At 43.1% G+C, this 24,777-nt stretch overlaps 2 protein-coding genes across 5 annotated transcripts in view; one reads left to right on the top strand and one right to left on the bottom strand.

Moving 5' to 3' along the window:
- prss35 (serine protease 35) overlaps window positions 1-24,777 on the bottom strand; it is a 34,648-nt gene that overhangs the window by 7,316 nt on the left and 2,555 nt on the right. For 2 of the 3 annotated variants that reach the window (XM_060905552.1, XM_060905551.1), the window contains exon 2: window positions 5,783-5,929. The gene's annotated coding sequence lies outside the window, so the exon portion shown is untranslated. Of the gene's footprint in view, window positions 1-5,782; window positions 5,930-21,909; window positions 21,978-24,777 lie in introns of those variants that run through there. The other variant, XM_060905553.1, reaches the window with a different exon arrangement.
- Window positions 14,734-24,777, top strand: part of me1 (malic enzyme 1, NADP(+)-dependent, cytosolic) — a 72,135-nt gene continuing 62,091 nt past the window's right edge. For both annotated transcript variants that reach the window (XM_060905549.1, XM_060905550.1), the window contains exon 1: window positions 14,734-14,941. In XM_060905549.1, the coding sequence (XP_060761532.1) occupies window positions 14,798-14,941 (144 nt within the window). In that variant the 5' untranslated portion in view covers window positions 14,734-14,797. The remainder of the gene's footprint in view (window positions 14,942-24,777) is intronic.

Raw genomic sequence — 24,777 nt, forward strand, 5'->3', positions numbered from 1 at the left:
GGATTTTCACACATTCGTCCTTGCAAAAGGCTTCCAGTTCTACAAGTTTCTTGGGCTGTCTTGCATGCACTGCTCTTTTGAGATCTATCCACAGATTTTCAATGATGTTTAGGTCAGGGGACTGTGAGGGCCCGGGCAAAACCTTCAGCTTGGGCCTCTTGAGGTATTCCATTGTAGATTTTGAGGTGTGTTTTGGATCATCATCTTATTGTAGGACCCATCCTCTTTTTAACTTCAACTTTTTTACAGATGGTGTGATGTTTGCTTCCAGAGTTTGCTGGTATTTATTTGAATCCATGCTTCCCTCGACCAATGAAATGTGCCCTGTGCCACTGGCTGCAACACAACCCCAAAGCATGATGGATCCACACCCATGCTTCAGAGTTGGAGAGGTGTTCTTTTCCTGGAATTTGGCACCCTTTTTTCTCCAAACATACCTTTGCACATTGTGGCCAAAAAGTTCTATTTTAATTTCATCAGTCCACAGGACTTGTTTCCAAAATGCATCAGGCTTGCTTAGATGTTCATTTGCAAACTTCAGACGCTGAATTTTGTGGCTCAGATGCAGGAATGGTTTTCTTCTGATGACTCTCCCATGAAGGTCATATTTGTTCAGGTGTCGCTGCATAGTAGAACAGTGCACCACCACTCCAGGGTCTGCTAAATCTTTCTGAAGGTCTTTTGCAGTCAAACAGGGGTTTTATTTGCCTTTCTAGCAATCCAATAAGCCGTTCTTTCAGAAAGTTTTCTTCATCTTCCAGACCTCAGCTTGATCTCCACCATTTCTGTTAACTGCCATTTCTTAGTAAGGCAGCTGGGCCATAGAAGGTTCACGCTGCACGCTGCATGCTGCACACTACACGCTACACGCGTGTAAAGAAAAGTGGACAAACGTAGCATGACTTGCTCTGGGCCATAGAACGGCGTTCACGTTGCACGCTGCACGCTGCACACTTCACGCGTGAAGCGAGAAATGAACATGCACACTTTTTTCTAGGCATGAAGATGGAAATTCCAGTCAATGCATGCGGTCACCGCCGTGCCAGCCAATCAGAACGGGTCTAGGGAGATAACTCTATGCTTTCAGGGGAAAACTTCAGAAAAAATATAATTGAATGGTATAATTGAAAAATAGTTCTTCATCGGGATTGTCAAGCAGATTATAGAATGTTCGGTGAAATTCACCACGGGTTTCTCTCAGAAGGAAGTGTTCTCGGCTCCAAATTCTGTTCCTTTTTCTCTTCCTCTGTCTCAGTAAAAGCAGAATGAGGCAATCGTCGTCATCCGAAGAGTCCATATTGTTGGTTACTCGGTCAAAGTAGAACAGACGCAACACGTGAACATCCAAGCATGAAGTTTAATGGCCCAGGGTCCGGTTCTTCACGTGAACGTGTAGCGTGTAGCGTGCAGCATGCAGCGTGCAGCGTGAACCTTCTATGGCCCAGCAGCCTAACATTACGATCTGAGGAAACAGCTACCTGAAAACACTTTGCTACGTTCTTGTAGCCTTCTCCTGCTTTGTGAGCATCAATTATTTTATTATTCAGAATGCGAGGGAGTTGCTTAGAGGAGCCCATGGCTGTTGATTTTGGGGACAAGTTTGAGGAGTCAGAGAATTTATACAGCTTTGAAATCTGTATCATCTGACCTTTCCTAACGAAGAATTTGAACAAGCCACAGCTCAATAAGCTAATTAAGGTCTGGAACCTTGGAAAAAGTTACCTGAGAACTCAAAAGTATTGGGGTGCCCAAACTTTCGCATGGTGTTCCTTTTCTTTTTTCACTCTCCAATTGTACAAAACAAAAATAATACACAAATCTTGCAGAAAACGCTGAAAAGAAATGTGTCGTCTTTACCTTTATGCCCTTTGGTGATCAGTTCGTCTTCTGCTCACTTAACTATTCACAGTAACAGACATTTTCAGTAAGGGTGCCCAAACTTTTGCATGCCATATGAGTTTTAGTAATGGTCCTGGTTCTTGTTGTTTCTTTGTGCATGTGTTTCTCGTTACACCTCATTAGTGTGTGAATTTAAATGCTGTGTCTCTGTGTTTTCTCATTCTGTCCTACATTTTGTCTTTTTAAATTAAATTTCATTTTATTTGTATAAAATTACTCAGAGCACAACTGTGTTCCAGAAATCTCCTGTAAAAGAGGACATGATTAAACTGCTGCTGCAGCTTATCTGTGTGTGTGTGTGTGTGTGTGTGTGTTCATATCTGTGGTTTTGGATACAGAGGGGTTTTGAGTCGGGTGAAGGACCACAACAGGAAGTCATCTCATCTCACATTTACAGTAGTGTGTGTGTGTGTGTGTGTGTTTGGGGAAGGGCAGTGTGGGTATGAGCTTTGCACAAGAAAACACTGTTCTGTAGATTTGAGCAGTGTGTGTGTGTGTGTGTGTGTAGTGTGATATCGTCCTGTTCTAATATCCTAATATCTTCTTCTTTCTGCTGCTCCTGTTAGGGGTCCCCACAGCTGATCATCCTCCCCAGTTTATGATCCACATAACTGATATACCGTAGGGTTGTTGTTGTTTTTTAAACCCCAGATGCCTTTCTGATGCAACCCTCCACAGGCTCTCTGGCCTTGGGACTGGCACTAAGTACACACTGGCTTGTACAGCCCCAGTAGCTCGGTATTTTACCGAATCTGCATGTCTTTGACAAGTGGGAGGAAACCGGAGCACCCAGAGGAAACCCACACAGACACGTACAAACTCCACACAGAAAGACCCCCATCGGCTGTGAGGTTTGAACCCGGAACCTTCTTGCTGTGAGGTGACAGTGCTAACCACTACACCACCCTCTGATATTATAATATTCCATCCATCCATTATCTGTAGCCGCTTTATCCTGTTCTACAGGGTCGCAGGCGAGCTGGATCCTATCCCAGCTGACTACGGGTGAAAGGCGGGGTTCACCCTGGACAAGTCGCCAGGTCATCACAGGGCTGACACATAGACACAGACAACCATTCACACTCACATTCACACCTACGCTCAATTTAGAGTCACCAGTTAACCTAACCTGCATGTCTTTGGACTGTGGGGGAAACCGGAGCACCCGGAGGAAACCCACAGGGAGAACATGCAAACTCTGCACAGAAAGGCCCTCGCCGGCCACGGGGCTCGAACCCAGACCTTCCTGCTGTGAGGCGACAGCGATAACCACTACACCACCCTCTGATATTATAATATTATATTAATGAAATGATTTATTACCTGTCATAGGTGTGACCTGATGTCCTCAATCCTAAACTTAACTAACTAACCTTAACCCAAACCCTGATTAACTGTGACTCTCACCTCTGCTTGGTTCCATCACAATGATTTTTATAAACTATCTGGTTCTTTGGATCTGCGTCTCTCCTGAGCTCTTTCTCATCATTACTTCAGCTTTAGTGGACCCTTCCACAGTTCCCCTGGACAGCATGTCAGACGTGGCGTAGTGACTGTGGTGGAACCTGTGAGGTCAGGTCAACTTTACAAAATGATCCTTGAGAACTCTGTCCAGGTTGTGATTTGATTATAAAAGTGATTTTTATTGTTTATCAGAAGTGGGAACAAGTCACAAGTGGAGATACACATCCTCAAAAAGTCACAGTGTGTGTGGTGTGAAAATAATAATCAGGATAATATTTCACTGCAGATCATGCAGACTGTACAACTGGAGCTTGTGACTTTATGTCAGTTTAAATGACTGCTGTGATTTCACACGATGTCCTGTCCATGAAGAGCCTTCCAGCAGAACACCAGCGATATTTCAGCGGTCGTTCAGTGTGGATCTGCAGGTCGGAGTCTGAAGTGAAGAAGAGAGAAGTGTTTGTCAGCAGTGTGGCTTCACTCAGATTTTCCTCCACCTCAGCACTACCTGCTCGCTGCCTCGCTTTATAGAGGACGCAGTAAAACGAGCTGTGAGCTGATCAAAGGAGTGAAACCCTGCTGTGAAATATTCACCAGAATTAAACATACAGAGGGTTTCACTTACACAGTGACTTCCTGAGACGCCAGCAGAGTCCTGAGGGTAACACCACCGATGCTCCTTCTCAACCAGCAGGGTTAGGGTTCTTGAGCTGGTTCCGTTCAGGATTCTTTGAATTTTGGTTCCAGTTAGAGAACTGGCCCTTTTTCACCAGTTTTGAGGATAACTGTTGTAATCAAGGGCACGTCATGAATGGAGGGCGTGGCACAGTGGGAGTAAACAGTAGCAGTAAGATGGTGGTGTGCAGCGATTACCTGCGAGCTTTTGTTCTGTTATTATATTTGTTTTCAGTCCATTTTTTTCTGAACATGTTTCCTTTTCCATTGCATTCTTCACTTCCTCTCCAAACTAATGACACACCCACCGATGTCATCACGGTTTGTGCTGAAAAAGCAGCTATATTTTGGTTCCAGTTGGGAACCGATTTTTCAGGTTCCGAACCAGTTTATTTTTGGTCGAAATACTCTGAATGGGTCAAAATGTGCTGCTCGAACCAGAGCAGAACCGGTTCCCTGATGGTGGAAAAGGGGTATGTGAGAGCTGGACCAGTTAAACTCTCCTGCTGGGAAACACCCACAAAAACTTCTTACATTCTGTAAGAGCACTTTGTGACTCGACAGGATGCGGTTATAGAAGATTAATGATGTATAATCACGCTATCTGTTATCATCCAGATGGGGATGTGTTCCCTGTGAGTCTGGTTCCTCTCGAGGTTTCTTCCTCGTGTCGTCTGAGGAAGTTTTTTCCTCACCAACATCACCACAGGCTTCATCATCAGGGATAAATTATTAAATTTAAAATTTATATCCATTATTTATATATTTCTGTAAAGCTGCTTTGTGACAGTGTCCATAGTTAAAACTGCTATAGAAATAAAATCCACTTGAAGTGAACTGAATGTATATTTTACTCTCTCTCTCTGAAGGTGGGGGGGGGGGGGGGTTATGGAGGTGTGATGACACTCACAGCGCAGCATTGTTGCCATATCACAGTTTGTAACCGAGTTCTAATCAGAACTCTGTGGTTCTAAGAGTTCAGTAAGTGCCCTTAATAAATTGGATGAGCGATAATTATGTGTGAGATAATAATTATATTCAGAATAATTTTACAAAAGTATCTACAGTCATATTGAAAAATATGACAAGGTTTATATGAAGTGTGTGATGTGACTCAGGGAACATAAACTGATGTAAAAAAATAATCAGTGAGCCTTTCAGTATAACTCCGCCTCTTACTGTAACCCCGCCTCTACCATAACCCCGCCTTTCATCATAACCCTAATCTAACCTTACGTTTACGGAAATTCATGTCAACAGTGTTTTTTTTAAATTATTTTTATTTATTGTGTGTTGAGTATTTTTGAGGTTTATTTCATTCCTTCCCGAGTTTTCCATGCGAAGTTTAATCCCCTGTAACTTCCACTTTAATATCATTTAATTCCCAAACTCACAGGAATCTGTTTCACTCCTTTCCCTCCACAAGTCTGTGAAATAAATCCTCACTCAGATGTCTGATGTGTAAATTCTCCCAAAACTGTGACACTCGTTTCATGAAACATGTAATAATCTTTGTGACCCTGCCACGCCCAGCGTCCAGCACTGTTATGGCTTTAATGTCAGAATGATGCTGTAGAGTAAATGATTCATTTCCACAGCACTAACCCCCACAACACTAATCACCAAATCACCGATCCCACAGCACTGATCCCCACAATACTCATCCTTACATCACCAGTCCCCACAGTGCCAACCAGCACACCAATAACCCCTTAAAGACTAATCCCGCATCACTGATCCTCACAGCACAGCAGCTCTGTTTCTCTGGGGTTAATGAAGAATCAGGACGCTGTATTGCTCCATCATGGCACACACAGGAACTCCAGCATCCAGGAGGGTTTACCTGCTGGAGAACCGTCTGTGTCTCGATGTTCAGAGATGTTTCCACGATCTGAAACACACCTCACCAAAGTTAATTTTTCCCAAAGAGGAAGAAAGAGCACTGTGATTGAAAAAGGAAAAAAGTAATCATTGTTATTGACTATACAAAGTCACATAATCAGCTTTATATAATATTGAAGAAGTGGTGTGTGTGTGTGTGTGTGTGTGTGTGTGTGTGTGTGTGTGTGTGTGAGATAAGATTTTACAGAATCTCCCCACAGCTGTGTTGTGCAGACACAGACCTCCTGCTCCATCCTGTTGAGATGTTTGTGGTGTTTATGTGTTTATTGTGAACACTGTGTGTGATTTGGGACACGCCCACATTAGGGAATTTGGCTTTAACGCTGCATTCACACTAACGAGCGATAAAGGGACGGGGCAGGGTTCATTTTCTATGCATGTGTGCGACACTGAGCTGTGATTTCAGCGACAGTTGAAGTAAAATTTTTCAAATGTAAAGCGATGAATCAAAACGATTGTCTCGAGCAATTCGTCAGCGTGATCCCACAGAGCGCGTGGTCCGACGCTTCGTCACTTCCCCTCTCAGACTTTCGCTCCCGTTTACAAACAAAAAAATTGCGGCTTCACCTTATCCTGTAATATACGCCATTACAAAAATAAAAATAAAGTTTGTAAGTGAGGAGCAGAGCTCGCTGCTGTCTCGGGGGAGTGTGCACTCGCAGCTGGCACACTGATCTGACTTCACTAATGTGATCTGAGAACAAAGCTAAGCGAGTAACACACAAATCAAAAATCACACACTGCGTCACACTGCGTTATTTAATTTCTGTTTAATCTCGTTACTTTTCTAACTTATATACAGCTCTACTGTGATGAAGGACAGGCCACGCCCACAAAACATATGCAAGACTAACTTACTAATGTCAGGCATGCTTTCAGAATAACCTGTGTGTGTGTGTGTGTGTGTGTGTTTACAGAACAGAGCTTTAAAGTCTGAAGCTCCTCACTATAATCACACACAGGAATTCATGAAGCTCAGACATGGAATGAATTTGATTACAGAGAATTAAAACACTTCCTGTGAGTTAATAACAACACCTGGTGTTCATATGGACATGGACATGATAAACACACACACACACACACACACACACACAAAGAAACATTCAGTGTGCTCTACTCGAATTACGGAACCTGTTTATTCTGTTTTTATTTTTTTTCCATGATGTTGGATTCTGTCCTTGTGAAGTTCTTTCCTGAACGTCGTCTGATTTGCGATTTTGCGGCATGTTTTTAGATGTTTGCTTATTTTTATTTAAACGTCTTTACTGCAGTTACGCTTGCCGAGTGTATCCTCGTGCTGTGAAACACTTTGTTCCTGTTCTCACTGACACTACAGCAGTTATAAACACTCGCTCCGTCTCCAACCTTTTATTCTCACAAAAAACAAACACAGCTTGTCATGTTACTGAAAAACCGCCAGTAAACGTAAAGTCCTCCGTCCTGAAGCCTTAGCGTTATCTCTAACACTGGAGACTCCTTCCTGAAACCACATCAGTAATTACACACGATTTTAATCAGTTTATTATCACAGGAGTGTCTGCTGGACACGCCCCCATGAATGAGCTGTTACTATAGAAACATAATCTATATAATAAGCGGCAAAGTTTGTTTGTTTGTCTTGAGCTTGTGTCGCCATTTCTTGACGGATTTTCACCAAATTTGGCAAGTAGGTCCAGGGATGACCCAGAATTTTGCAGACATAAACAAAATTCATGTACAGGCCCCAGGGAGGTCTCTGGGGGGCACTACATCCACCCACCCCCTCCCTCAATGCCTTTCACGTTACATTTATCAACACAAACTCCCGACAAATCTTCAATAAACTCAGCACATACATACAGGAGATAGCCACAATTTGGCAGAACTTAGAAATTCCATATTTGGCCCCCAAGGGGTCCCCGGTGGGCCCCTGGGTGATAGATGTTTGGATTTTTGTTTGTCTTGGATTAACATTACCATTCCTCAACGGATCTTCACCAAATTCATGGATTAAAGCAAAAAAAAAAAATCACCTGACTGAAAAAAAAGCTCCATGTCGTTGGCCCCTACCACGTCAGCGATGCATCAAATTTTAAACGCCATGTTGTCCATTATCCCCTCGGCCCCTACTTATAGTACATTTACATAATTTTAACAATGACTAAAGCTAAGGCAAGACTTTACCATTGTCATTACTGACTATAAATGATGAAACATCAAGTTTTCAGCACAAAGTGCAAATTTATTTCAACAATACTTTAGTAATGCACAGCAGTGGTTCAGAGAAAAGTGCAAGTGCAGTCGAACTTGAACCATGCTTTCAGAAGAGTGGAACAGAAAGAAAAATAAGAAAATCTGTTGAAATAAAGCCAGGAAACAAGAAAAGTAAAGTGAAAGTTCACTTTTTCTGCTTCTTCGCAGTGAAGCCAAAGGCATCTAGTTTGGCAACACCTGATGCCTGTTTTTGTTTCTTTTTCCTTGGCACAGCAGCAGGAGCTTGCCATTATCGCCCATTTCATTTCGCCAAGCCCATCTCCACTTATTCTTTACTGTTTTGTCAATGTCTGACACATCTGTGCCTTCATTTAAAAGAAGCGCGTCCATGCTGGCAAAACCGAAAGTAATTTGATGTGCTGTAGTGATGGAAATCGAAGGGCCTATGTCAGGTGAAATATGGCCTTATACGCAGTACTCGAGTTGAGGGGGGATGTGGGGGGGGGGCATCCCCATTCTGAAATAAAAATCTCAAATCATCCCCCTTATAAAACGGCCATCCCCCCCCATCACATCCCTCGGGCCATTTTACCAATTAATGTGGAAATTAGCCTACGATTATTTTAACAAATATTACTACCATTTCAACATTAGAGGCTTTGCGCAGTGATAGCCTACATGTAGCCGGATAAAAAAGACGCATATTTATTTATTCGGTTGCACCTCTCATTCACACCTGCAGTACCAGTCAAAAGTTTGGAAACACCTCTAATTCAGTGGTTTTTCATTATTTTTAAATTTTCTGAATTGTAGATTAATACTAAAGTCATCAACATTATGAAGAAATATATATATGGAATTATTTGATAAACAAAAAAAGTGTTAATCAAACCAGAATATGTTTTATATTTTAGATTCTTCAAAGTAGGCACCTTATGCTTAGATGACAGCTTTGCACATCTTGGCATTTTCTCAGTCAGCTTTACGAGGTAGTCACCTGGAATGGCTTTCAGTTTACAGCTGTGCCTTGTCAAAAGTTAATTTCTTGAATTTCGTGACCTCTGAATGTGTTTGAGACCATCAGTTGTGTTGTGAAGAGGTAGAGTTGGTATACAGTGAATGGCCCTATTTGAGTCCTGCTCTAATCCATATTATGCCAAGAACTACTCAACTAAGTAAAGAAAAACGACAGTCCATCATTACTTTAAGAAATGAAGGTCAGTCAGTCCGAAAAAGTTTGGGATGAGTTGGACCGCAGAGTGAAGGCAAAGCAGCCAGCGAGTGCTCAGCACCTCTGGGAACTCCTTCAAGACTGTTGAAAACCATTTCGAGTGATGACCTCATGAAGCTGACTGAGAGAACGTCAAGAGTGTGCAAAGCTGTAATCAAAGCAAAAGGTGCCGACTTTAAGAATCTAAAATCTAAAACATAATTTTGGTTTGAGGAACATTTTAAAGTTTACTAAATGATTCCTTACGTGTTGCTGCATAGTCTGGATGACTTCAGTATTCATTTACAATGTAGGAAAAAAAATTTAAAAATAAAAACATCGAATTTGAAGGTGTTTCCAAACTTTTGACTGGTACTGTATACGGAGGTTTCAGTCACTGAAAACAGCTACTTTCGCAAACTCGGGGCAGAGTGGAGATTTCTGAAAACTCCATCTTCAGACACGCGTGTAAATCGGGAAACCGAAGCAGCAGTGGGCGAGAGGGCGCGCGCGAATATAATGAGTCAGAGGTGTGAATCTTTCACCGAATGCCAATTGTCCCGGTTCTTCATGAAATCGCGCGCGCAAATTCATCAGTTTAACTTTCAAATAACTGTTCTTGTGCACTTGCGACACTGGAGCCACTTTCCTGAATTTTGAGCTTCGGAGTATTCACTTCTTTATCTATTTAATCAATGAATTTATTTGTCACATACATTAAATTACTAATGTAAAACATTAGTAGCCTATTTAAGCAATAGCTGTTTTCTGCACTGTTTTCTGACCTTTTGTGCTGAGTGAATGAGACACTTCATTACACTCCACTGACCGACTTCCAATTCCGGACTTTTTTTGAAAATGTAAAATATAGGCCTACGAGATGTTTTTTGGGATTTAATTCGCGTTGGTCCTTCACTATTAATTTTTGAGACTGACGAGGCACTAAATACTGTGGAATTATTTTCTCCTTACTATGAAGTTTGGCATCTTAAACAAGTGTCGGGAAATCTTGCAGCCCGACTCTGCAGCCTCCAATGTTTAAGCGAACTGCTGAAACCATAATGTTTAAAGATTAAATCGTAGGCTAATCAAACCAAAGAAAAACACAGCCTTTCCAGAACGTTGTCTGCCGAAGCCTGTTTAACCTACAAAAGGCTTAATAGCAAAGGTCTTCAACAGGGCTGTTTAGATTTTTTACCTGATCACCTTTCAATAGGCAAATATCATTATTATTATTATTATCATTATTATTATTATTATTATTATTATTATTATTACTACTACAATAGGCCTAGTATTAGTAGTAGGCAAGTAGTTGCCTAGTAGTAGGACAGCCAAATTGTTTCATCAGTGGAGCCGCTGTTAAAAGGAAACCGATGCGGAGCGCCGCGGCTTGCCTCGCCTCGGGGTGAATCGCGTCCTGAGGCGCGGGGCTGGCCCGTCCTGGCAGCGCTGGTTCGTTGGGGAGAGGGCAGAGGTCGCTGGCTGCCAAGTTTGGAGAGGCTGGGACCTCCCCTGGCCGAGTTACGAGCGTGCAAAGTCAGGCTGGCGCCGCCGATAGAAATGAAACTCAAGCCGAGCACCGCGGCTCGCTGCCTACGCTGAGCCTCCCCGGGACTAGACAGTAGCGGAGGCTGTATTTATTTATTTATTTATTTATTTATGCCTATCTAGCGCAACAACTTATTCCTTTGCACATACTCAAACATAGCACAAGAAAGGGTTCAACAACAGGCAATCACAGCAGCTTGGTGAAGTTCTAAATCACGTCGGTGTCAGACCCATAGACATATAAACATAGACTCCGCATTGAGCTGGTGGCCCGTTGCTGGGATACGTCAGAGTGTCCGCCATATTGGATGTGGCAAATCTTCCCCGTAAACCAATGCAAGTAAATGGACTGAAGTTCATAAAGCCCCTTTCTACAATAATATTTAACTCGATGCCTTTTATTCACCCATTAACACACACACGTATATATTTGGGAAACAAACAGGCATCAAAACAACACATATAACTTTTAATGTGATGGTTATAAATAGTGTGCGAAATACCCTGTACACTGCAAACTAGCGACAGATCCGCGATAGATAGCTCAGGTAAGCTAATCAGTCAGCATACCGTAGCAAGCTACCAAAACCTGAGGCCACAATAACCAACCTACAAGACTGAATATGATAAATGATGGAAATAGTGGAAAAACTGGAAATAGTGAATGAAAATAAAAATGTACTGTTTTATTTATTGAGTCGCCACACAGACCTGCTCTCGCTGAATAAAGTGAGCTGAATGAGCGCCAAACTGAGTTCGGCCAGGTTCTAACGTCATACCAAAACAAAATACATCACTGATTCCTTCACATTCAGAAAGGTTAAAAACATTCATCATACGTTCAAAAACGCTCATCATAGTGTGGCACTGTATTCTCTAATTCTCACTGCTTATAACTCTACACCTCCCCGGTGGAGATGAGCTGGGAAACTGAAGACTGAAGGAACAGCTCCCTCTCTGATCCTGACTGTCTCACCTGTTCTGTCCAAATCCTCCGTTCTGAAGCGTTCACTGCACAGCATGGATGACGGAGCAGCAGAAAACCCTTCCTGTCGCACAGCTGTCTCCCACTGCTTTTTCATGGCTTTATTTTTGGGAAACCTACATAGTATGTGAAAAGTTAGCTAAGCAACTAACAACAATCAGCGTAGTTATGAAGGAAATACTTCGTTGTTTGTTGACAGGTTTCACCGAGCGGCTATTATGCGCGAGACTTCATATTAGCCACAAAGTCAGAAAAATCTGTTCATAAAATTACATTATAATGACCAAATACAATGAAAAGTATTTTTCCAGTCTCACCTGTGAAAGGTAATCCCATGTGATCTCGTTTGGACGGTAAACCTGTTGGTACAGTTAAACGCAGCACATGAATGAGGCATCTTTATTCTCGGCTGCTGTCTAGACGCTATACCAGAGACGGCTGAAGAATCTCCACTTTGCCACATCCAATATGGCGGCGAGGATGACGTATGATTCTACGCAGAAGGCGGCATCTATGTTTACATGTCTATGGTCAGACCTATGGGCCTACACCCCCCTTTTTTCTTCCTCGGATCTGCATCAATCTCATTATTGACCTTTAGCGCTCCCAGTTGACGGAAATCCGTCGTAGCGACAGAAAACTTTAATCCATGCAAATTTGACATGAAAGTCTGGGGGCAACGCTGAGTAACCTGCTGGTGTATTAATATAAATGAGTGCATTAATTATTCATAAAGCTGTGATTTGGAGCTGCACTACAGTCAGAGCTGCTGGTAAAGAGAATTAATCAACACCTTTAAATCTGACCAATCAGAGTCCAGAACTCCAGAGCTGAAAGAGTTTAAGCCTTTATCACGGTGGAAATCACTTTAGATACAGGTGTGTGAAGAGACATACAAAGAAAGCACAAGTGGTGTGTGTGTGTGTGTGTGTGTGTGTGTGTGTGTGTGTGTGTGTGTGTGTAGCCTCCACATCAATCCTGTAGTTGGATAATTTTATAAAACTCATCTGTAAGTTCAGTAAAAAGGAAATCTGATGATGGTTTAAATAAAAATTGACCAATGCAGATCAGTGTGTCTCTCTCACACCCACTCTCTCTCCCCCCCCCCCTCTCTCTCTCTCTCACACACACACACCCTCTGTGTGTGTGTGTGTGTGTGTGTGTGTGTGTGTGTGTGTGTGCACACAGACACGAGACAAGATTAAAGTCCATCATTGTGTAATTATCATATTGCATTTTACAAAATTACACAATAATAAAGAGGGAAATTTTCCAGAATGTGTAATGGGAACAGTGAGAGTGAAGTGTGTGTGTGTGTGTGTGTGTGTGTGTGTGTTCCGCAGTCACAGTGACTGAGCAGTTTGGGTTTTTTTTCCTCAGCTGATCAGTGAATCAGCAAAACTGTGTGTCAGCAGAACGTTATACAGGCCTGCTGTGTGTCAGTCTCTCTCTCTCTCTCTCTCTCTCTCTCACACACACACACACACACACACACACACACACACACACACACACAGCTCTTATCCAGAGTGATGTACTGTACACCACACCCAGAGCAGCCTGGGGAGCAGGTGGGGGTTCGGTGTCTTTGCTCAAGGGCACTTCGGCCATTCCTGATGGGCCAGGGAATCGAACTGGCAACCTTTTGGTCCCAAAGCAGCTTCTCTAACATTTAGGAAATACCCCCCCCCCCCCCCACACACACACACACATCCCTGTATATCTACATCCACACAGTCACATATTTATTCTTCTCTGGTGTTTTTTGATCTTTTTTTTTTTTACTTTTTGCATTGTGTTTCTCTCTTAGTGAGGTCTTTACTGTTTGTGGTTTATCCACTTATTATCACCTCCTCTGTGACTCCACACTTTCTGATAAATCATTAAAGATGATTTGAAACTCTGGATCATCACCATCATCATCATCATCACCATCATCATTATCACCATCATCATCATCACCATCAGCACCATCGTTATCACCATCATCATCATCATCATCATCATCATCATCATCATCATCATCACCACCATCATCATCATCACCATCATCATCAGCAGCAGCACCATCATCATCACCATCACCATCATCATCACCATCATCATCATCATCACCACCATCATCATCATCACCACCATCATCATCATCACCATCACCATCATCATCACCATCATCAGCACCATCATCATCATCATCAGCACCATCATCTGGGCACACTTACATCAAAGACTCTGAACCTCTTTAAAACCATTTTTATAAAAATGCACTTTTAATGAATTTCTGTTTTTAATATCAGCAGTCACATCTTTGTGAAATATTTAAACTCTTTAATGCATAAATTGTTAAAAAAAACTTTCAGATGTTTTATTACTCAAACATTAACACATAATTTTGACTTTAAATTTATTTAGTATTTTTTACATCACTGATCTTGGGTTACAAGCTGTAAGCAGACTCAGCATCATATTGACTGACTGATTGGTTGGGTGGGTAGTTGAGTGGGTGGTTGGGGTTGAGTGGGTGGTTGAGGTTGAGTGTTTGGGTGGTGGGCGATTGAGTGGTTGGGTAGTGGGTGGTTGAGTGGGTGGTTGGGGTTGAGTGGTTGAGTGGGTGTTTGAGTGGGTGGGTGATTGAGTGGTTGAGTGAGTGGGTGGGTGGTTGAGTGAGTGGGTGGGTGATTGAGTGGTTGAGTGGGTGGGTGGGTGTTTGAGTGGGTGGGTGTTTGAGTGGGTGGGTGATTGAGTGGTTGAGTGGGTGGGTGGGTGTTTGAGTGGTTGTTGTGATTCCCCGGCTGGAACAGTGAAGTGAACGGGAGGGGTGTGTGATGAGTCCTTCTCCTGTACACGTGATTATGATGTGATCGCGCGAGCTCTGGGTCCGTGTCGCCGCCCGCGCGCGCTATTTAAGCTGAGTGATGGCGCGGCGGCTGGTCGCGCGCGAGTCCGGTGAGTGGGAGCGCATGATGAAGATGAAGGACGCAGCGGAGGAGAAGCGCAGCGGCGCCGTGCTCAGCAGGAAGAGAGGATACGACATCACCCGCAACCCCTACCTCAACAAGGTACACACACACACACACACACACACTTCCGGTGAGTTCTCCTCCCGGTTAGTGAGGTCCCGCGCTCGCGCTGCCGGTTAAGGAGATCATTCATACCGGGGCTAGAATTAGATTTAAAGGGCCAGTGACCCATTTCCCTCCGCACACACATCACATTCATCACACTGAGAGAGAGAGAGAAACACTGAGCATGTCTGAGTAAAATAATAATGATAATAATAATAATAATAATAATAATAATAATAATAATAATGAACCCCTTTTTGATGGATCTTTAACATGTTTTGGTTTTTTCCGCCAACAAGAATGAAAACTCTCAGTATAAACTGTATAAATCCTCCTGCTGCAACTTTGTGGTGGAAAAACATTCATTAAGCCCTCTTCAGTAAGAGCTGCATCCTGCTCAGGGTGGGATACACTCTGGATGAGACTCACACACACACACACACACACACACACACACACACACACACACACACACACAGTAACACAGTGCGAGTGAAATATTTCAGACCGTCTTTACTTTCACAGATTTTCGCCACAGGAAGTGGAACACAGCTGAACACCATCAGATTGTTGCCAGGATTTTTATTCCACTCCACCTTTCTCCCTCAGAGTCTGAGTCACAAAACATCAGGAAATGGGTGTGGCCTCAGGTCTGAGGGTGGAGCTTGCACACCAGGTGTGATTAACAAAAAGATTAGATTAAATCTTTTTTGTTTATTTGTTTCTGAAAAGTATTACAGTCTCACTCACAGGTGATCAGACCTTCACGTTACTTGTCATTTGTTGCTGATGGGCGTGGCCTGTCCTGTGCTTTTGTAGAAACAGTAGTATGTAAATATACAGTGCCTTATAAACCTAAACACAAATTAAATAATTGTGCTAATCTGAGTGAAGATCAGTTGTGTGATTTACGTTACACACCCGGCTTCAAGCGAGTGAACTGTACAAGTCTCACACACACACACACACACACACACACACACACACACACACACACACACACACCAGCCCTGATACTTTCTTACAAGTTTTGTTTTTCCCCTCAACATCTCAGTACATTTACCGATAGAGATGTCATGTGTACGAGAAGAAGATGAAACCACGATCATCAGGTTTTCTAACTGCAGGTCGGAGCTGAAGCTGCGATCAGGGACCTGAAGGAACGCCGCTTCTCACAGGAACCATTCAAGACGATCGACTGGGTTTATGGCTTCAGTGTTGTAACTCATTTACACAGAAGTGAGAAACTGTTCAAATGAAATGTTGCGTGCGCGCGCGCGCGCGTGTGTGTGTGTGCGTGTGTGAGATCATGAACACTGATACAATATCAAACTCCTGCATAATAATTAACTATAAATCAATACATTTATTAGCTTTTAGATACAGAAGAAAGAGATGACTCACCTTTGACCCACACACACACACACCCGCACACACACACACACCCGCACACACACACACACACCCGCACACACACACACACACACACACACACACACACACACACACACACGAGTTGTCACATAACCTCCATTAGAGCCGTGGAGCCGTGTGTGATGGTTGATGAAGGTTATAAAATCATTTGAATCACTGACACCTGAACACGTGATCCTGATATCACACAGTTTCACCTGATGCTCTCTGCTGATTTTATAAAACCTGAGTGATCAGATAAGAGTGTAAAGGCTATCACACTGATCACGTGACCACTGTGTGTTTCATAACGCTGATATTCTACTTGCCGTATCAGCTGGAACAGAGCTGAAGCCTCTGACAGCATCGAGACGACATGATTATCATTACACTTAATGACTCGGGCTCAGCTGCAGGTGTGTGTGTGTGTGTATGTGTGTGTGGTAGGCAGTCATTTGGAGAATGAGTTCACATTTTTTATCCAGGTGTGCTGCAGCAGGAAGTGATGAATGATTCCTTTATCCACTGTATGAATGCACATAGGGTCCAAGGATATACCGTGTGTGTGTGTGTGTGTGTGTGTGTGTTAAATTAATTTTGATAATGCAGTAATGTGGTGATATATTGGTATGATGATGTGATGAGTTTGTGATGTGACATTCAGACCTCTGGAGTTCTGGACTCTGATTGGTCAGAGTTAAAGGTGTTGATTAATTCTCCATATCAGCAGCTCTGACTGTAGTGCAGCTCCAAATCACACCTTTGTGAATAATTAATGCACTCGTTTACAGTAACCGCTCATTCACAGGGACTCGTACAGCGGGAGCTTCAGTGATGATAAACAGATTAAAAACATTTTGAAGTTTTCTTGAAGTAAGGAGACGTTTATTCTGGAAGGAGTCTCCAGCGTCAGCGCTCTGTAACAGTCAGAGGTGAAACTCTGAACATCTTCAGGACAAAAGTGTCGTTCTTTAATCAGTAGATCATCGTCATTGTAGAAGAGTTGCTGTGATGTAAAAGGAATAAAACACTCAGAGACGTGCTGTTAGAGGAAACTAATCCACACTGTGGTGATAACAGTGACTCCGCTCCCCCACACCACGCTGGTGTTGATTATTTTCCTATAAGAGCACCACACGGCATTTTATAGAGTGCTTCGAGGTCAGCGCGAACCATATTGGAAGTCAAAGGTCGCTGTGTCAGTGCATTGTTGTTGTTCAGCGAAGCAAAAAGGGGTGACAATGACGAATACGTGCGTCATTGTTGGCTGTAGTAGCCGGGGGGAAAAGGGTGGCAAAAACTTCCACAGACTCCCCAAAGTCGTGACTAACCCGGGAATTGCAGCACAGGAGAAAAGCGAGCGGAGGAGACGGCAGTGGCTGGCTGCCATTAACCCATCAAATTCAGGACAACTTGACTGTATCCGGATTTGTTCTGATCACTTTGTGACCGGTAGGTTAATATTGTCTTGAATTTCATAGTTACTAAGGCCCACTTTACACGGGGACGGTATAAAACAAAAACGCAAAAGTCCGTTTTTGTTCTCACTTTTTTCCGCGTCTACACGACCGTTTTCAAGGAGGAAATCTGCGTCTATACGGTGACGCATAAATGTCTCCGCTATGTCTGCACGCATGCGCAACGTCTTCTGTCTTGTCTGATCTGCACCGCTGTTCTGTCAAGTTATCCTACCAAGCCTACTACGCATGCGCGAAATCCAGGAGGGTAGGAAAATTTAACAGTAGTTTTGTCCCACCGATCAGCTGGGCTGATAGAAAATCGGTGAGAATTTCACGCATTTGCCGATTTTTATGTTTTGTGCGTATTGGTCGAGTCTTTGGCTGAGTCAAATAATTTGTAATGACTTATTTTGAATAATAAAACGGTCTGTATGAGAACTTGCTAGGATAACTTTACAGAACACCGGTCCGGCTGAGGTACTGTAGTGCTCGAGGGAGGAGCAGGAGCAAACCGAAACTCTTTTAATCTGCCTTTATTAAGTAACACTCTTGTTTCGGTGAAGAAGAGAAAAGGCAGTGTCCATCTCAGCAAAATAAACCCGTTCGGCTGCTGGTTTTGTTTTCAGTCTCGGGTTTATGGTTTCACGAGCGGCTTGAATAGGCGGCGCGCGCGTGCGTGTAACTTGGCGACACCAAACTGAGGAGCTCCAGCTGGGCGGGTGAGCAGGAAAACACATCTACTGCATTAAAACACAGAGCAGCTTGAAGGTCTGTTGGATCGATGTAATCAGACATGCACTTACTTTTTTTTTTTTGGATAGGACAGTGTAGAGAGACAGGAAATAAGTGGGAGAAAGAGACAGGGAGGGATCGGGAAATGACCTCGGGTCGGAACCGAACCTGGGTCCCCGGATTTTATGGTATGATGCCTTAGCCATCTGAGCCACGACACCCCCACTTACTTTCTTGCTTCCCGGGCTGGCATGTACAGTATATGACACATGTATGACGTAAGCGCGTACCCGACGTGAGCAGATCCGAGCAGAGTTTCGCGTATTGGGTAGTTTAGACGGATACGCAATGGGGGCCGTTTTTAAACTTATCCACTTTGGAAGGCGTTTTCAATTTTATCCGTTTTTCAGCCTCGGAAATGCCGTCCTCGTGTAAACGAAAGGCACTTCTGATAAAATATTTAGTCGTTTTTACCCGACAGCGTCCTCGTGTAAACGGGCCCTAAAATAAATGTGATACAAACTATTATCTTTTCTATGTACTTTCAGCAATGATTAATGGATATATTTGTCACATTAGGTAGCTTATGCCTACTGCAGTGCATTGTTGCATCAAATGGCATTTAAGATCTAGGCCTAGTAATGTTTATGTACACATGCTGTTAGTACAAGTTACATACTAGGCCTACATTTTATTCACTGACTAAAATAATTGATAATAATTATAATAGTTTTTCAAACATTATTTAGATTTTGGCTTCCATACTCTTGTAGTTCTGGAAATCCTTTAGTTCACAAAATGGACTTGGGTGAAACACTAGATAGTTCACAAGATCGATGTATGTCACATGCAGTGGCGGCTGGTAGTCTTTCAAACAGGGGAGGCTGGTCGGTTACGATATTTCCAGATTTTAAAAGAAAAAACATCAATTTTGCCCATACTCTTGCCTCTGATCTGGCTGATTGTTGGCAGCGTCACAAACTGTGAAATAACAGGTTCTTTTGGCCCATTAGCCTACTGTCCAATATACATGATGGTGGTGTTGGGGGGGAGGGGTATATTTTAACATTTTATATTTTAAAATTGTGGCATATTGTTTAAAAATTGATCATTATTGAAAGCAGCTCTTTGTCAGGAACCTCAGCAGTAGAGCTGGGGGCCACACATTTCATTCAATGACACTTTCCCTATATTTTACTTATTTTGACTGAGAAATGTTTTATTGACAATTTTGATAACCCTTCACTTTTAATCCAGGTCTGTAGTGTGAAATGTTCTCAGCTGTGTTTTTGTTTAAAAATGTTTTCCAAATTGTAGCTGTGTTTAATTTATATCCAGAGAAATATATATTCCAATATAATATACTCAGCATAAACATTTTAAATAGATTCTATATTTTTGGTCCATCCATGACATATTACTAAAGTAGCCTATTTACTGTTGTTGATGTGGGTCACTTGCTGTTAGCCAATTCACTTTCTCGTACCAGGAGAGCTGAAAGGAACGAGTATTATTCCCTACCTTTTTCACCAAGTCAATTTGAGGCGTTGGTCTACCCTGCTCTTTAATTTTAATTTTTTCCTCGAAAGGAAGACTGGCAAATGGCTTCGCCAAAATTAAATCAGCAATGCTTGGCATCCGTGCGCAGCTTTCTTGCTAGCTGACTAGCCCCCTCAAGTTCAAGTTCAGTCACTCAAATAAACAAAATTTCTGGAACTAAGATAGCAAACTTGACAACACTATATTTACACTTTATTTACAATGAAAATATATACAAACTAAAAAAGCTGGTAGAAACCGTATGTAATGAATGAAATCGAAATGTAAGCTGATCTCTTACAATACACCACAGCACTTGCGAATCCGCATGGGACTGAACTGAGAGTCACCGCTGCCTGTCTATATTTGAAACGAGCTGTCAATCAAAGAAAATATCCGGCCGCTTTCACCAATCACCAGTCTCCTCGCGGAAACTGCCATGTCCCTCTCACTGTGAGGCTCGGAGTCCGTAGGCGGGTGTTTTCGCAGTATTTGTCCAATAATCGTCTTGCATTTTGAGATTGAAAAGCGCAGAGCTCCCAAATGCCATTGAAGTGCACTGAGGCTGGGCTGCATCGCGCTGTCACGAGGGGGAGAAACTCACGCACACATTAAAGTTCTAAGGGCATTTTTAGAGGAGGCTGAGCCTCCCTCGTTGTCTTAGAGCAATCGCCCGTGGTCACATGCGGCAGCAAGCTGGGGTCAGCTTTCCATTCCTTCTCACTAACAGTGTATGGATCCACATTCCCAATGAAACGTACCTTCTCAGCATAACGCTCCCGTGCCTGCTTATCCAAACTTTCACAGTAGTGCTCCATCACTTCAGATGTCTAAATTCTTAAAAAATCCAAGCTTCTAAGCCCTCTAACGCAGAAACGAATCGGTGAATGTAAATAGCTGATGTGTACTCTATGAGCGCTCTGGAGCGAGTGACTTCCAAGATGGCCGCGCCGACCGCATGGTTACTATTTTTAGCATCATCTCGGAGCGCTCTATAGGACGCCTCTCACACTCTTTATTTGTCTGTGCTGCGCTCGCTCTCTCTGTCTCTCTCCATGTGTTAGTATTTCAGCTGTTTGGTCTGGTCTGTGTGTGAGTGTGTGTGTGTCTGTGTGTGAGTGTGTGTGTGTGTCTGCTCTGTGGTGGAGCAGCACGTCTGATTAGTGCGGATTAAACCCTGAGGAGGAACCTGGTGTTTGAGCGTAAAAGCTTCTCGGAGCTCTGCAGGAAAATAAACGCTGAGTCTCGGCTTCATCAGCGTCGATTACAGTCTGAATGAGACGGAGAGAGAATTCAGTGAAATTAAACCCAGCATTCCTCAGACGATGAAGTTAAACCCAGGTGATGAGTCCTCAAGCCTCCCCGTGTGTTTGGTGTAACACTTTCACAGTTTACTCTGAACTCCAGACATTTTTCTGATTTGTAATTTTACTCGATTTTTCCCTGTTAAAGTGTGACACAGCTGCAGATTTGCTAATTAAATAAAACAAAATTACACAACAATATAAATGTTTTTTAAATTAAAATATCCCGACGGTTTGTGTGAGTTGTTTCACTCGAGTGTGTGATGTGTTTCACTCTCTGTTGAAATGTTCAGATTTGAGCTGAAAAGCTTTTTCCCTTCTTACAGTTTTACGATGTGGCTTTGCGTTGCTCCGTCTTCCTCCTTCTCCCTCCATCTCTGAGTTTAATGAGATAAATGTCGCCTTGTTGCCTTGTTTTTACACACACACACACACACACACACACACACACACACACACACACACACACACACACACACACACTTTAACCCTCAGATTAATTAAATTAAAGTACTTGGAGCTGCAGCTCTGCTGAGGAACTCGATCATTAACACCATCCCTCTGTCCCTCTGTCCCTCTGTCTGTCTGTCTGCAGATTTTTCTCACTTCCTCTTAGTCCAGGCTTCTTAAAATCTCCTCTGTGACTTTATCACCTTGAATACAGTTTGATTGAGGAATTGAATCGACAGCAGACTTCAGGAGCAGAATGTAGAAGTTTGTGAGTGTAGACCACACCCTCAACTAAATGACTAAAAGAGTGATTTAGTGAATAAAAGTGCAAAGTTTGAAAACCTGAGCTAAGCTAAAGTTCTGCTTTTGCATAAGATGGTCAGAACCTGGCTTGAGACTGGAGTCGGAGTGGAAGCATGAGGAGGAGACTAGGAGGTGGTGATGGTGGTAATGATGGTGATGAGGATGATTATAGTGGTGGTGATGTTGAGGGTGATGGTGATGGTGGTGGTGGTGGTGATGGTGGTGGTGATGAGGATGATGGTGATGGTGGTATTGATGGTGATGAGGATGGTGATGATGATGGTGCAGAAACTTCATCACGAGTGGAGGAAAAGAGAGAGTCAGAAACTTGTAGAACATTCACTAGAAGATGGTAGAGCTTCAGGAGAAGAGTTTCTGAAGTTTTGGTGTAGTTTAAAATGAGAGATGAAGCTGTTTAAATGTATGATTCACTTCTGCACTGATCACAAACTTAATCCTTTAACCTTTTACACTTTACCCTGTGTGACTGAAGATAAACAAACGCTGGGTTGCTTTATTTGTGCCAGTGTGGATGTGACAAATAAAGGCTTCTTCACCTTCTTCGAATCTGACTCAGAGATGCAAATGATCACACACTCGATCATACTGTCTGTTACAGAATCAGGATTTCAGTCCAGTTCAGGTCTGATGTGAACATGCTGATGTTCCTAAAGCAGAGGACTGGAGAAGATCCTGATCCTTCAAATCCACTTCATTCATCAGAGCTCATGACTGAACCTCATTGATTTCCTGATGATTGTTACACACACACACACACACACACACACACACACACACACACACACACACACACACACGTTCACATTTAGCAGTGCTTCTGTGTGTAATGCGCTGAACCCCTCAGTGTGAAACGTCAGGAGGAGGAAAGAGCTGAGTGTAAACAGGTGAGAGGTCGCGTGTCACAAACCGCCGTAAAAACCCCAGCTGAGGCCCAGAGAGCGCTCCGAAATCCCAAATAATATCATTTGACCTGGAATATCCAAACAGAGCATACTGTCTACATGTGAACAGATTATTCAGTTTATTCATCAGACTGCGGTGTGTTCATCAGATTCTGATTTTACTTTAATTTCACAGAAGCAGAAAGTGCTGCTCACGTGTCCCTGCACGTGTGACGCAGTATAGCGTGTTTACTGTTTGTGTTGTAATTTTTGTAGAAATATTTATCATGTGTAATGTACTGAACGAAGGCTGTAGAAAACACCGTGAATATAATCTGTATTTATTCCACGCCCTGTACGCATGCGCACACACACACACACACACACACACACACACACACACACGCCGTATAACAGTCCTTAATCTCATCTCATCTCATTATCTGTAGCCGCTTTATCCTGTTCTACAGGGTCGCAGGCGAGCTGGAGCCTATCCCAGCTGACTACGGGTGAAAGGCGGGGTACACCCTGGACAAGTCGCCAGGTCATCACAGGGCTGACACATAGACACAGACAACCATTCACACTCACATTCACACCTACGCTCAATTTAGAGTCACCAGTTAACCTAACCTGCATGTCTTTGGACTGTGGGGGAAACCGGAGCACCCGGAGGAAACCCACGCGGACACGGGGAGAACATGCAAACTCCACACAGAAAGGCCCTCACCGGCCACGGGGCTCGAACCCGGACCTTCTTGCTGTGAGGCGACAGCACTAACCACTACACCACCGTGCCGCCACAGTCCTTAATTTGAGAAAAAAAGTAAAAATATGTAAAAATGATATCAAACACATGATTATGACAAGCATGATGATGGTGTGTGTGTGTGTGTGTGTGTGTTCTGAGACTCTGAGAGTAATTATACTTGACCGTTGCCCTTCCTCACACTCACTGTCCCTGTGGTTTAGGCAGGATGTTAGAAACATGCGCGTGTGTGTGTGTGTGTGTGTGTGTGTGGTAAAGAAGAGAGAGTGCGGGAGAAAGAGGTCTCTGTGGAGAGGAGGGGAGGAAGAAGGGAGTCTCCTGCGCTTCACAGGCCTCCTCTGTGCTCCTGTATTATCCCACTTAACGAACTGCCTGTACAAATTAAAGCCGCGCCGCAGCCAAGAAAACAAAAACAACAGCACACAAAAGTCCCTCAGCAGCCGGGTTCAGATCCCATTTCACTCTTTACACATAAATAATGTGGGTTCTTTTCAGAGAGAGGTTCCTGACAGATGCTCTTTCAGCACAGAACGGCGCTTTATCACAACTCAAACACACCTTTATTCATTTACAGCCGAGTCACAAAAACAATCCACACACCGCTGGGAGACTTTATAGGAAAATAATCAGTGATGCAGCAGAGTTACTGTGGAGTTGATGAGTTTCCTGTGACAGCACGTCCCCGAGTGCTTTATTCAAACAGACAGTGACGCGCAGAGCTGAGCTCAGTGATGCCACCATGTGCCGCTCTCACATATTTATATTTTTTAAATAATTACAAACTGAACAGCTGAAGCTGTAGAGATATTAGTTTTGCACTTAATCTGTCCAATGTTTACAATACATTTTTTTCTTCTTTCAGTTTTAATATTTTGGTTTTTTTATTGATTACAGAAGCGCATCGCTGCTGCGTCAGAAAAACAAAAACAGATCAGTATCATTTTATAACATCAAAAGT

The sequence above is a fragment of the Neoarius graeffei genome, chromosome 23 (genome assembly GCF_027579695.1).
Source record: "Neoarius graeffei isolate fNeoGra1 chromosome 23, fNeoGra1.pri, whole genome shotgun sequence".
Classification (NCBI taxonomy): domain Eukaryota; kingdom Metazoa; phylum Chordata; class Actinopteri; order Siluriformes; family Ariidae; genus Neoarius; species Neoarius graeffei.